Source organism: Mus musculus, chromosome 13, assembly GCF_000001635.26.
Source record: "Mus musculus strain C57BL/6J chromosome 13, GRCm38.p6 C57BL/6J".
NCBI classification, from domain to species: domain Eukaryota; kingdom Metazoa; phylum Chordata; class Mammalia; order Rodentia; family Muridae; genus Mus; species Mus musculus.
Genome location: NC_000079.6, coordinates 100,144,063 through 100,156,915, shown reverse-complemented (window position 1 = coordinate 100,156,915; position 12,853 = coordinate 100,144,063). Strand labels below are relative to the sequence as shown.

Here is a 12,853-nt window from a genome sequence, read left to right as displayed (position 1 = left end):
TCTATAGTCTAGACTACCATGGAACTTTGTAATACTGGCTAGCCTTGAGTTCATTCTTGGTAATCCTCCTTCCTCTTCCTCCCAGTCACTGGGATGACATCATCTGTGGGCTACCACATCTTCTTTGAGTTTAACTCTTGCATGTAATTTTAAGAACACACTATCGCCTTTCCTGGGACTGTGGTCCTTGCTCCTGGCTTAGCTCTGAGATCGGCTGTCACCAGTCCCACACCTGACTTGCCCATTCCTCCTACCTTAGCTCCACCAACACCCAGCTATGGCCTCTCCCAGGAGCTGCAAGCCTCCTCCTAGCCCCTTCCAGGTTAGCTTCACCAAGCCACCATCAACCACCCAGCTTCTCTTTATCTCTGCACACCTTTGCTTTGTGGAAGAAAAAGCATTCAGACAGTGTTATTATCTTTGAACTTGCCTGATAACACAATTAATAGGTATAGCATCTCCTGGCCTAACCTTATCAGCCATCCACCACTGGCAGAGGTCACCAGTTCTAGCTATCCCGAGATCTTACATGGTTGTTGCATGCTTCTCATTCTAAAGCCTGGCCGAAAAGTGCCTCATCTCTTTCCCTGTGTCTGCATTTCCTCCTGGGACCTGGAAGTCCCACCTTTCTCCTTCCCCCAGCAATTGGCTCCCACCTTCTTTATTGACCAAAACAAGAACCAATTAAGGAGCCAGACCTTACCATCAGTATCTCCCCCTACATTTAACCTTAAAGAAACTTCCCAAGTGTGTTTCAAGGTGGCTACTCCAATTCACCTCCCCACCAACAATGTGCAAGTCTCAACATTTTCCGCATCTCCTTTAGGTTTATTCTCCCTCCTCTTTGGCTCATCATAAACATACTCCAGCCAGTCAGTGTCCTCTCCTGTGGCTGGAATTTGCATTCTCCCAGGGACTGAATGAGACTGAACATATTCTCAACTGCTCATAATGGCTTTTTTTTTTTAGAAATGTCTATTCTTCATAATTTGAAAGATTTGATGATGCATCATGGGTTGTACTTTTAATCTTGACACTTCAGAGGTTGAGGTAGGAGGATTGCCATGAGTCTGAGGCCAACTCTACACAATGAGTTCTCAACCAACCTGGGAAATCGAGTGAGACCCTTTCTCAAACAAGACAAAATTGTTCTGCTGTAGGAGTTCTTTGCATATTGTGGGCATTAAACCCTTCAGCTATAGGTGAGATATCTTACTGGGAAAGCATTTGCCTACCATGTGCAAAGCCCATCAACAGCTTGAAAAAAAATTAAACCCATCAAAACCTTTATCAGACACATTGTTTGAAAGCCTTTTCCTCGCATTCTGTATGTTGTCATTTTACCTCTTTATGTGGATACATGAATGATTGTTAATTTTGATGAGGTCTGATATATATACATACACACACACACACATATATATATATATATATATATATATATATATATATATATTGCTACTGCTTCTTATAACACATCTAAAGATACATTTTAAAGTCCATGATTCTAAACATTACCTTTTTCTTGTAAGAGTTTTATAGTTTTATCTTGTACATGTGTCATTAACCCAATTTTTGCCTTTTATGAGTTGGAGGCAGGAGTCTAGCTGTGCATGCTTTTGTATGTGCAAAACTAGATGTTCCCACACTGTTGGTTATGGAGATGTCAGTTATTTTTGTGAGTCTAGAGTCCAGCACAGGGCTTGCCCTAGAGTTTGCCCATGATCAGCAGATGCTGCAGCTGGCAGTAACTTCATGCATGTGCTTCCTAATCAGACGTTAGGATGTCTGAGGAGTTTCATCTTGGAAGTATGAATATGGCTGAAGATCACAGCACCTTGAGAACTTGCACTTGGGGCTCTTGAGTGATGGGAACTCTGTGCTGCCTTCCAGATCAGCTCTTCCATAACTTGCACAAGTTCCTGGGCCTGAAAGAACTGTGTGTGAGACTAGATAGCAAGCCGGATGTGCTCTCAGTCCTTCCTGGAGAGTTCCCAAACCTCCATCACATGGAGAAGTTATCCATCAGAACCTCCACGGAGTCTGACCTCTCCAAACTAGGTAAGGGATGGTGCTTGATCTCCAGTTCACATCTCAGCTGGAAAAGCTAGTTGGCTAGTAATTGTTAGAACCATTAAATCATCATTAATCAAAACTTCCCTGGGCCTGACAGCATGAACTGTGTCCATGGGAAAGGGTGGGACCAGTGCTCTTAATCATCAGGAAGGCAGAGATTTCTTTCTTTTTTTCTTTTCTTTTTCTAACTCAGTGACAGACAATTAAGTGTTACTCCCATTTTAAACAACTACAAATAAGCAAAACCAGGTATAACGCTGTCCCACCCCTCCATGCTGTAGCCAAGTCAACTTTCAGACAACATGAAACAGCATTTCCTCCCTACTTGTGAACAATGCCAGAGAAAGTGAAGCCCACAGGGGATGAGAACGAAGAAGATTCTGTTCCTCACAAGCAGGTGAAGGAGGAGCTGCCTGATACGATTTCTGCATTAAACTTTGACAGCCCCAGTAGTTTCCTTGAAAGTTTAATCTCACTCATCAAAGTGGAGAGTTTTTTTTTTCAAGGAATTCTGGGAACAAAAGCCCCTTCTCATTCAGAGGGATGATCCTTCACTGGCCCCATATTACCAGTCTCTGTTCAGCCTCTCAGATCTAAAGAGTTTCTGCAACCAAGGGCTATCCTATGAAAGAAGCTTGAATGTCTGCTGGTGCATCCGTGGGAAGACGAAGGTTTATGTAAGGATGGAAAGCACAGGGTTTTTTTTTCAGCTGAGAAAAGAATTTGATCAGAAGAGGGCAACGATTCAGTTTCACCAACCACAGAGATTTAAGGATGAGTTCTGGAGGATCCAGAAAAAGCTGGAATGTTACTTTGGCTCCTTCATAGACTCGAATGTGTACATGACTCCTGAAGGATCTCAGGGCCTCCCTCCACATTATGTTGAAGTTCTTATCCTGCAGCTACAGGGAAAGAAACACTGATGCCTGCACTCCCCAACTGTGCCCCTGGCACACGAGTACAGTATGGAGCCTGAGGACAGGACTGGCAGAGATTTATTTCTAACCCGAGTCTCTAACGTGTCAGGAACTGTTCTGAGCACTTCACAGATACTAGTTCACTCCTCATACCCACTGTGTGAGAGAAGGCATAATGATGATTGTTGACTGTCTACTGGGGGAACTGAGGTCATCGACTGCTCAGGTTATCAGGCAATGAAAGTGTATCTTCAAACAGAAGATCTGACTCTACAACTTGAGCTGTCCACTCCTATCCCTTCCTCTCCACAGCAGTGTGAGGAGTTCTCTTCTTGTGCTGCTGTTTTAGTCCCACGTAAAGATCTGATCGCTCAGGGAGAAGGAATCTGACTGGGAGCAGCCTTGACCTTTTCTCCATTTCTCTCCATCCCAGCCTCCTGCTGCCAGACAGCTGTGTAGCCATCTTTCTAGGTCATGTCATTTAGCAAAATGATTAAAATACCATCAGATTCTAATTTTTAAAACACTGAACACTGAAGAAATACAAACTGGGGACTGACATGGCATATTTGCATACCAAAAGTCTCTAGCATGGGCCATGGTGGATACCTGAGAAGGACTGTCTGTCACAACTTTAAACCAGCCTAACTATGTGATTTCCACACTTTCATGGCCTACAGAAACAAAAACTAACCAACCAATCAAAAATTTTCTGACCAAGAAGATTGCTCATGGATGCTTGCTGCCAAGGCTAATAACTTAGGTTGGATCTGTGGGATCACAAGGCAAGAAGATAAAAGAGATAAACAGATTTCCCCCAAAGCTGTCCTCTGATAGCCACATATATATTATGGTGCTTTTGTGCTCTTGCACACACACACACACACACACACACACACACACACACACACACTCAGCAAATAGATAACTTAATTTAAAAACATTTTAAGTTGTGTTTCAGAATTGTTCTCCATTTGATGTTACTCTGTAGAGAGTTCTTATTGCATAAGTGAAGTGTGCAAACACAGGCATGTTGCAATGCTGACACTGAAGGTGAAATACAGGAACAGAAACCTGATTCAGAGAGTATCAGGAACTTCTCCCCAGTCGTCTGCTCACTAGCCAGTTGCAGTGTAGAAACCCAGGGTAGTCTGAAATCTAGATACTGAATCACTGCCTGTTTAATGAGTGTGGCTGCAACTCATGGACTGGGGGTTCAACTTTGACAGGAATTTGTGGTCTTATCTAATTTCTGAACATCTTTCATCTTTTCCAGTTAAGTTGATTCAGAACTCTCCAAATCTCCATGTTTTCCATCTGAAGTGTAATTTCCTTTCGAATTGTGAGCCTCTCATGACTGTGCTTGCTTCCTGCAAGAAACTCAGAGAGATTGAGTTTTCTGGACGATGCTTTGAAGCCATGACCTTTGGTAAGAACTGTACAGCCTTGACCTCAGATGCTCCTGTCCACAGAGTCATTAAATACTTGAGAACTAAGTGTCACTGATGTCATGGGATCTGTGAGAAAACCTGATTCTCAGCGAGGCTCTCATAAGAGTGAATGAACTACAGTTAATAAATGACAGTTTAAACATAAACTACAGTTTAAACATAAACAACAGTTTAAATATTTCATTTGCAGAGTTGTGTCTTCTACTTAGTCATAGTGATTCAGTCTGAATACTATAGCATGTTTCACCATTTTTTAAGTTCTCTGTGTCATAGGAATGTATCTGACCTAACTCAATTTTATTTTCCCTTTCCTAGTCAACATTTTGCCAAATTTTGTTTTTCTGAAGATATTGAATCTTAGAGACCAACAATTCCCAGATAAAGAAACATCAGAAAAGTTTGGTAAGCTTATAAAACAGTATTTCTGATCTTCTTCTCCCCCTCTCCCTCCCCTCCCCACCTCCCCCTCCTCCTTCCCCTCCTCCTCCTTCTCTTCTTTCTATTCCTTTCCTCCTCCCTTCCCCTCTCCTCCTCCTGGGAACCTACAACAAAGCAAGTTATGACAGTTGGGTCCAGGACGTGCTGCTGCTATAAACAGTAGAGGATCCTTTATGATATAAAATGTTGCAGTAAAGTTTGCCGCTGACCCCACACATCCCGTATACACTTTAAATCATCTCTCCTTTGCCTACAATGCCCAATTCCATGTTTTGTTTTGTTTTTGTTTTTAAATGTGTTACATTGTGTTCTTCTGAGAATAATGAGGAAGAAATGCCTGTACATGTTTAGTACACACAGAATTGTTAAAACTTGAACCTGTGGTTGGTGAAATGTGCTGATGCCCAGCAAGGGTTATGCACCAGCCATGCTGGGCTTTGGAACATCATATTGATGCTCAGTCTCACCTCCAGAAGCCATTGGTCCCACACATCCTTACATCATTAAATGTAGTATTCTCATACTTGCTGACATCTTAGCATAGAAACTGGTCATGGTCGCACTGTGTAGCTTTGTTGTTGGGCTTCCACTCTAAAAATGGTATATCCTTTTGTTTCAAAGGTTTCAGAATACATATAAAGACTTCTATTTATTTTAAGAAAAATAATCTTATAGACAGTATTGAACACAATGATTTTGTATATGGGAGACACTAGCAGGGGAAAAGGAGATAGTGGAGGTATTGGGTACAGAGCTGTCTTCACAGTAGTTCCCAGACTTTTGTGTACATGGGAGAGGCTGGGTCCCCCTCCTTTTTCTTCCTTTCTGTGGAGACAACAACTGGGTGGCTTTGCTATGGCTTTGGAGATGATGGTAAAGCACCAAAGACAACATCAGCTCCTAAGAAGGCCACTGACACGTGACTCAGGTTCACTATGTAAAAATGCATCCTGACTATAAGAAAGTCAAGTTTCCCTGCTGCTGGAAAAGAAAATTACAAATACTGAAGCAGAAGGCTGATCTGTCTCAGACATAAGGAAGCAATTCTTTGGCCTCCTGTGCCCTAGCTTGGAATGAATCCTTAATGAAGTGAATGATTTTTTTCTTTTTAAAAAAAATGACTGCATATATACTGTCACAAAGTGAAGTTGAGGATTTTCTTCATAGAGGTCTGCCAAAATTGTAAATAAATTTGTCAGGAAAAAGGACTGGGAGACAGCTCAGCAAGTAAGAGGCCTGGCACCAAGGCTGATGACCTGAGTTGGATCTCTAGTACCCATATGATGGGAGGAGAAAGAGCCCACTTCCAAAAGCCATCCTTTGATCTCTAAACTCCTAAATCCATACCATGCTACACATATGCCAACACACACATACACACACAAACACATGCAAACAGAAACACACACATACACACTATGTACATATGTAAGTTAAATTGCTTTGCAAATGTCAGCAAGAAAGGAAAGAACCAAAAAATTGGAAATATTGGTGAAAATTCATTGTTTGCTATTCCATAAACATCCATAAAATGTATACACATATATAGAAATCTAGATTTGCATACACAGGCGTCTCTCGGGACAGTCACAGAAAAGACCAGAAAGCACTTTACTAGTAACAAATACCAGGGTTCAACTGCCCATTTCTTTTCTATTTGAAACAGTTTTGTTTTCTGTACAGAGTTAGGGTAATTTCTTTCAGTGGATGCATGTCTTAAGTCACCCATTTGAGAAAGATCACTTAGAACCCAGGAGTGGTGGCACATGCCCATGGTGGCACTGGGAGGGTGAGGCAGCGGGATTATGAGTCCTAGGCCAGCCTATAGAGTGAGACTGTCTTTTAAAAGCCCCCAAATAAATCATTTAACCCAACTAAGTGAAACTTATATCCTGTGCATACTAGTATAACTTCTGTCAGCATGTTTTGAAACTGAAATTTTATATCCAGTTTTGCTGTGTTAAGCAGATATGGCAAGAACAAGAAACCCCCTGAGTTTTCATAGGTGGCTCAGTAGAGCTGCTGGATACCCATCTTGCTTTGCTTTTTATCAAAACAATGGAGCAAAACCAAGGCTCAGTTATTTAGCATGTTTGTACCTGAGTACATGTGTGCAGGTCAGAGGCATGGTACAGAACCTGGGTGTAACTGCGGGCTTTTCCACCTGCACCCCAGTTCCCAAATATTGACTCAGGGGCTTCTTTATTTATGAATAAAGGCCTAGGCTGCAAGCTCTGGCTTGTTCCCTGACTAGCTCATAACTGTTATAACAGGTTTAAACTATGCTGTCTTCTATATGGTTAGTGACGTCTCCTCAGTTTCGTGTGTCTGACTTCCTCAGAGTTCGAGATGAATCTCTCATGTCTGACTATCTCCCAGAGTTGCAATCTCTTACCCAGAACCTTGTACTTCCCACCTTTTGCTAAGAGGCCATCAGCTTTTCTTTGACAGGTGCTGCTTCCACACAGTGCACAAGAGGTTATCCCTTCGCCGAGGGTCTCAAGCATGCTAAGCAAGCAATGTATCAACTGCCCGAATCCCTGGACTTGATTTCTAAATGCTCTTTCCTAAAAGAATTAGGGTCTGTGGAGACATGCTTCATTCAAGAGCTGAAACAGGGAAAGCCAAAGATAAATCTGGACCATTGGTCCATGCTAGAAAGTTTTCAGAATAGTTTCTATGGGGCTTCAGAGGTAGACTTAGTGATCATGTGATCTACAGACTATCCTGCTGAGCAGAGTGTACTTGGGAAGGAGGGCTGTCACAGTGGTGGAACATGCTTTAGTGTCTAGTGTGGGTCTCCTCAGCCTGAAATCATTGAGGTGCTGGCAGAGGGTGGGGTGGTAAAGAAGGGTGGGATGAAGGCATTGTGGAGTCAGTAAAGTGACCTGCAGCCAGAGGAAGCCTGGCTGTGGGAGAGGAAGTGGGAATGGAGAGACAGTGAGGACTTGGGTGAACGGACAGGTTGGGGGAGGATGGAGGAAGCAGCGGCAGAGAGCAGCAGGGAGCAGCTCTGTGCTGACCCCTTCTCCTGCCCTTGGAGAGGACAGGATGAGGAGGGCCTGTGCTAGGTGGGACCTCCTTAGACGACAGACCTTGTAAGTCATAAGCTGCTCACAATGGAACAGCTCCTGAGGATGGCTCTCTTGTGTCTCCCACAGCCCAGGCTCTGGGTTCTCTCAGGAACCTGGAGAAACTGTTCGTTCCCACTGGGGACGGGATTCACCAAGTGGCCAAACTGATTGTCCGGCAGTGTCTGCAGCTCCCATGTCTCCGAGTTCTTGTCTTTGCAGAGACTCTGGATGACGACAGTGTACTGGAAATTGGTGAGTGTCGAAGGGGTTCCCATGTGCAGAAGCCAGCAGAATCGTTGGAGCTGCCTGCTGCAAGTGTCTATAAAGACAACTGTTCACCCTACTTCCTCATGTCCTCCTTCCTGCTGCTTCCTCTCGTGCCCTTCCGCAGACTCTGGTTCATCCTGGTCAGACTGGGAAAGGCAACAGCCTCTTCAGGGAGCTGTAGAAGCATCCAGCCTGTGGTCTTGTTTTCCCAGTGCTGGGAACTGAACCCAATGCCTCACTCTCTAGGCCAGTGTTCTACCCCTGCACCAAGCTCAGTCAAGGCTGTGTGATAGTTGGTGTTTCACAAACCTGGCAGGGTACTCATTTTATTACCTGAGTATTTACAATATATGTAAGAAGCTGTACAAGTCTGTAGGCTGGAGCTGAACAGGATTCTCCAGTTCAGGGTCTTAGGGATTTTATCTGATTTTACCAGAATTAGAACACAGGTCACCACCAATGCCAGAATCCCATGCTCTATCCCCAACTAAATCATCAACTGGTAGATCTCTGTCACCTTGCCCACCTTCCTCATAGCTCTACTTGCTTTTACATCTTCAAGTGAGACACACAGCCCATGCAGAGTTGTAAGGTCTTTCTGGTAGGCCAGTGCTCTTTACCTGTGGTGACACCTCTTGCCTTGCGATCACTTCTTGTATGCTAAGATAGGTGCCCAGTATCATTTGCATGTCTTTTGCCTGCCTTTTAATCTATGTACCAAAATTCAAGACGAGTCTCTTCCACAATTACATAGTTAGGCTTAAAGGTTGACTCTAGGAAGGAGTTCAGTTGGTAAAATGCTTGCCTAGCATGCACGAAGCCCTAGCATGACATACAAGCAGGCATAGTCGTTATAAGAGTACACATCTGTAAGCCCAGAACTCAAGAGGTAGAAACAAGAGGATATTCATCATCCAAGTCATCATTCTTGGCCACGTAGTAAGCAAGGGGCCAGTATGTGCTACAAGAGGTCTTGTCTCAGAATAACAACAACAACAACAAAAATTCACAATCATCTAAGTAAGACCTGATACAAATCTGGGGTTGCAAAACTGGCTTCATCTGCCCAGTGCTCCCAGACTGTGCAATGAAGCCCTAGGTGTGATATGAAAAAAGCATCCAAAAGAGGAGACACTGTAGAGCTGAGGGCAGGGGAATCCTTGGCACTTACTAACCAGACAAAATAGTGGAATCTTTGAGCTCCAGGTTTAGTGAAAACTGGTCTTAAAAAGTTAGGTGGAGTATAGAAGTTATGCCTGGTTCTTCCTACCAATCCCATGCTCCCATATATTCAAAATATATTTACAAATACCTTGGCCGTACTACCAGGCTCTTCTTTCACTAGATCATAACTTAATATAACCCATTTATTCTGACCTATATTCTGCCAAGTGGCTGGTTACCTGTTTTTCAAGTACTATGCGTCTGGCTTGTCACGTGTTCCCTGGGTGAATCTCCTCACACTATCCCAGAATCCTTTCTGCCGCCAGGATGTTTCACCTCCTGGTTCCTGCTTTCACCATAGGCTGTCAGATTTATTATTGACAGGCGCCACATCCATGCAGACATAAGATGTTCTCTCTGCAGTGGAGACCAACTGAGAAGACATCCACCATTAACCTCTGGTCTCCACAAACACCCACATCTACATGTGCATGGTATTCCACACACACACACTTACACACATTCACACCCACACTTAGACACACTCACACACGCACAGAAATTTTAAAATAAAAACCCAATCCATTAATTTTTTATTTATATTTAATATACTATATTATTTTACTGTATTATATTGTTAATATAGTTAATTTTTTTTACCTGTTTCTTTTAGACAGTGTCTGTGGGTTAATAGTCTAGTCTGGACTTCTTTAACTTACTATGTAGTCCTTGATGGTCCTCATCTTAGGATCCTCCTGCTTCAACTTCCCCAGAACTAAGATGACAGGGGTGTGTCAGCCCTCTGAATTTTTACTTGATATTGGTTTCTTTATTTCTTCTGTACAATATGAGGTTTTCCCTCTGCTTTTTGATTTCCACATTTATTACCTTATTCTTCAGGGGGTGGTTAGGTAGGGTCTACTCTGTAGCCCAGCCTGGCTTCAAATTCACAATGTGAAGTCAAGTTGGCTTTGAATCCATAGCCATCCTCCTGCTTCAGAAATCAAGGCTTACGTAGCCATACAGAGTTCCAGCTCCACGTTTTCCTCTTTCAGTGTTATCTTGAATAATAAGGTTTGAAATTTGAAGAAAAAAAACATAAACTAATATATGAATGCATACTTTTACCACTTTATGAGTCAGGTAGGTACCTCTGGAATATTTAATTTCTATTTATCTGGGTTGTCAAGATGGCTCAGCAGGTAAGGGGGCTTTTCGTCTAGCCTCAAGACTTGTGTTTGACCCCACAAGGTCAAAGAAGAAAATTAACTGTCTAAAATTGTCCTCTGACCTCCATAAACATGCTGTGGCATAGAGGCATACATACACACACACACATACACACACACACACACACACACACACACACACACACACACACACACAAAATGTAAAAATAAAGATTATTTTAGTTTTTACATCCATTTCAACCCTTCGATTAGTATTTCAAACAGTTCTGTGGTTTAGCATTTACAAGCTAGATTTATTGATTCTCTTATGTGTTACTGTTGCTGTTTTTGAGACAAGGTCTCCTGTGGAGCCCAACTGGTGACCACCTTGCAGTAACCTTTCAGCTCCTTCCCTGAGTGCTGCAGTCACTGTTTCTGCCGGCTGCAATGCATCGATCCACACCACAAGGCGGCTGCTGAGGCTACTTCTGAACCCCCACATTTCCTCTCACCAGTGTCCCCTTTGCTCCTGCCTGAAGGACTCTGGTAGCATTTCTTCTACTCTGGGTTAGCTAGTCATGACTTTTCTGAATTTTAATGATACTTCTGTGCATTCTATTTTGGAGTTACTTTCACTTAGGTTTCTGGCCTGCATCACTTTTTTTCTTTAGTTGTCAGTATCCGCTGTTCTTGTGCTATGATGTCCTTAATGGTGAGGTGTGTTTTCCTGCTATTTAGTAGCTTTTAAGATTTTCCTTCCTTCCCTCCTTCCTTCCTTCCTTCCTTCCTTCCTTCCTTCCTTCCTTCCTTCCTTCCTCCCTCCCTCCCTCCCTCCCTCCCTCCCTCCCTCCCTCCCTTTCTTTCTTTCTTCCTTTGTCAGAAAAGTGACTATCACTGACCAGCCCTACTTAGGACACAGTTGAAACATCTTACTTAGGACTTTTGTCTTTAAAGCCAAGCTCACAGAGATTCTTGGTGAAATCAAATGTAATATTTGCACAAATTAGGGAACAGAGTTTTGCAACTAAAACTTCTAGGTCCCCACTTCCCGTCATGGACTTTAGTTCAGAACTTACCCACAATTCCTCCAGAGCTCTAAGTCACCAGGAAGCTATTTAGGCAAACCGGAAAACAGTCACAGTGAGAGGACAAGCTTTCTCTGCAAAAGGAAAGACACTGTTCCCACAATTTCTCAGTTTCTTGTACTGTAACCTGTTCCTGCCTTGGCATATGTCCTGTAAGTACAGAATTTCACGTTGCCCAGACGGTAGGTTTCCAAAAATTCTCTGTGCTCAACATCCTGGTTTCTGCTTTGCCCTTGCAGTATGGCCTTGTTCCCTATCAACGAGGCTGCTGTTTAGGGCTTTCAAAGAACACTCCTTAAAACATGTTTAAAGTTAAACATTGTGACACACTGCCTTTAATCCCAACTGTCAAAAGGCACAGGTAGGCAGATGTGAGTTCTAGACCAGCCTCCGCTATCTAAGTGAGTTGTAGGCTATCCAGAGCTATGTAGTGGGACCTGCTCTTGTGGTTCATGCTTTCACTGGTGGTGGGTGTGAGATTACTTACAAATAACCTTGTAAGCTTTGCTCAAGGCTTTTTCTTCATAATATTTTGGTTGCTTTCTTTCCAGCCAAGGGAGCAACCAGGGGAGGCTTCCAAAAACTTGAGAACTTAGACCTTACACTGAATCACAAGATTACAGAGGAAGGATACAGAAATTTCTTTCAAGTCCTGGACAACCTGCCAAACCTGAAAAACCTGGACATTTCCAGGCATATCCCAGAATGCATTCAAATTCAGGCCATCACTGTCAAGGCTCTGGGTCAGTGTGTGTCCCGACTGCCCAGCCTCACCAGGCTCGGGATGCTCAGTTGGCTCCTGGATGAAGAGGACATAAAAGTGATTAATGATGTGAAGGAAAGACACCCTCAGTCCAAACGCTTGACTGTTCACTGGAGGTGGGTAGTGCCATTCTCTCCTGTCATTCAGAAGTGAAGGATGAAGTGGAAGATTACTGGCAGGTCCAAAAACCTGATTTTCTAGTACATTTCACTCTAGACAGGCATGGTGCAATCCTAGTACTTAGGAGCCTGAGCAGGGGGATCAAGAGTTTGAGCCGGGGCTGGAGAGATGGCCCAGTGCTTAAGAGCACCGTGATCTTCTAGAGGTCCTGAGTTCAATTCTCAGCAACCACATGGTGGTTCACAACCATCTGTAATGGGATCTGATGCCCTCTTCTGGTATGTCTGAAGATGGCTACAGTGTACTCATATACATTAAATAAATCTTTT

General features: G+C 43.3%; 1 protein-coding gene and 1 pseudogene across 2 annotated transcripts in view; both read left to right on the top strand.

The window, feature by feature from the left end:
* Naip2 (NLR family, apoptosis inhibitory protein 2) overlaps window positions 1–12,853 on the top strand; it is a 58,060-nt gene extending 45,207 nt beyond the window's left edge. For both annotated transcript variants that reach the window (NM_001126182.2, NM_010872.3), the window contains exons 12-16: window positions 1,894–2,061; window positions 4,270–4,422; window positions 4,760–4,846; window positions 8,044–8,208; window positions 12,193–12,853. In NM_001126182.2, coding sequence (NP_001119654.1) covers window positions 1,894–2,061; window positions 4,270–4,422; window positions 4,760–4,846; window positions 8,044–8,208; window positions 12,193–12,557 — 938 coding nt within the window. In that variant the 3' untranslated portion in view covers window positions 12,558–12,853. The remainder of the gene's footprint in view (window positions 1–1,893; window positions 2,062–4,269; window positions 4,423–4,759; window positions 4,847–8,043; window positions 8,209–12,192) is intronic.
* Gm18413 (predicted gene, 18413) lies at window positions 2,411–3,065 on the top strand (annotated as a pseudogene).